The following is a 1,556-nucleotide window of genomic DNA, read 5'->3' on the forward strand; positions in this document are numbered from 1 at the left end:
ATGTCAAAAAAGGAATGTTGGGAGAGTTTCTTGCGCCGCTTCTTCTCTCTCAGAGCGCCATTTGTTTTCGAAGCGGTAGTAGTATCTAGTATATTAGAAATGACATCAAAAAGAATTCTAAAGAAATCAATTTTGAGATAATAAATGCCTTTTTATACCTGCCTACTTACAAAACCTCTACAGTATATATTTTTAGTAAAAATCTGATATTTTCTTAAAGTATAATTACTAAATTGTATATTTCTAATTCTAAATAAGGAAAATAAGAATTTATAATTTAATACAAGATATTCATAGCACAACTGCCTACAGTCTTTAATCTGGTTGGATTATGCCAATAATGGATATAAATTGTATGAAACAAGTGCATATCTCATTTATTTTATATACGTACGTAGCTTCAAATACGTACTAAAATGCTTTTTCCCATCACATTAGTGCCACACTCTTAACCAAAATTAAAGTCTGCACAGTACTGTTTAAATTACTTTCAAATAATAGTTAATATGTAGGAATGGGCAACAGGCGAACCATTTCATGAGAATCCGAGTAAATTAGATTATTTTCCGAATCGAACGTCATGCCCAACACACCTTGTACATTCACAACTTTTTTCACCTTCAATACAATCTTACTAATTATATAAATACCGTCTTCAGCACACAAATGAACATGCCCCAGATTATCTGAAGCCATGCATAAGAACTTAGGATTGTCTTTCAAAAGAACAGCTTCTGACTTATCTTTTTTAATTCCAAATAAACCGGATCCGTTAATGAAGAATATGTTGTTGTCCCCGTCAAATACGAACTGATTTACTGTGTAGTTCTGAAGCTGTCTCACTGGCTCAACAGATCTATTCTTGTAACAATATGCTTTCAAACTTGGAAACCTGACGAAGTATAAATGCTTTTTCAAAATCAACCACCAAATGTCGAGGTTCTTAACGACTAGTCGCCTCAGGGTTTTCGTCATTGTATTATACCTGTAGATGCCGTGAATACCTCCAAAGTATATTTCACTGTTGGCTTCATCACTTGCAATGGCAAAAGCATCCTTAATGCCATGGAGAATTGTTAGCTTTCTGGTTTCAATTTTGAGTGAAGCGGGTAAGTATTCAGCCCGACCCGAGTCAAAGCTAAAATACAGCGAGTTAGTTACTTTGTCGACGGCTAATTGGTTCGGACTGTGGGCGAGGGATGCTAACGTCTGTTTCACAAAACAGTGCTTCTCCGGTGCCATAGATATAAGGTCACAAATCGCGCCTTTATTCTCTATTAATATTGCTTTTCGTAACATCGAAAGTGAAATGAATATTAAAGTGTTTATATTCATATTGTTTAAGAGACGTGTGCACAGAAGCAAATGAAAACACTGAATGGATGTATATAATATTTGTATTGTAAACAAAGTCTTGGTATTCGTAAACAAAAATTATTTCACTTTATACTCAAATACATTGAAAATTATGCTTGTCTTGATTAGAAGGCAGAGTTTCCCTTCATTTTCCGCATTGCTGACACATTTCGTTTGCTTCTTTCACATGCTTTAAAAAA

The 1,556-nt window shown here is 34.3% G+C and overlaps 1 protein-coding gene across 1 annotated transcript; it reads right to left on the reverse strand.

Annotated features, from left to right (window-relative positions):
- Positions 1–501: 501 nt before the first annotated feature.
- Positions 502–1,335, reverse strand: LOC126973744 (ommochrome-binding protein-like). The gene has a single exon (XM_050821067.1). The coding sequence runs from the start codon at positions 1,333–1,335 to the stop codon at positions 502–504; it is 834 nt and encodes a 277-aa protein (XP_050677024.1).
- Positions 1,336–1,556: the final 221 nt, after the last annotated feature.

The sequence above is a fragment of the Leptidea sinapis genome, chromosome 30 (genome assembly GCF_905404315.1).
Source record: "Leptidea sinapis chromosome 30, ilLepSina1.1, whole genome shotgun sequence".
Lineage (NCBI taxonomy): Eukaryota > Metazoa > Arthropoda > Insecta > Lepidoptera > Pieridae > Leptidea > Leptidea sinapis.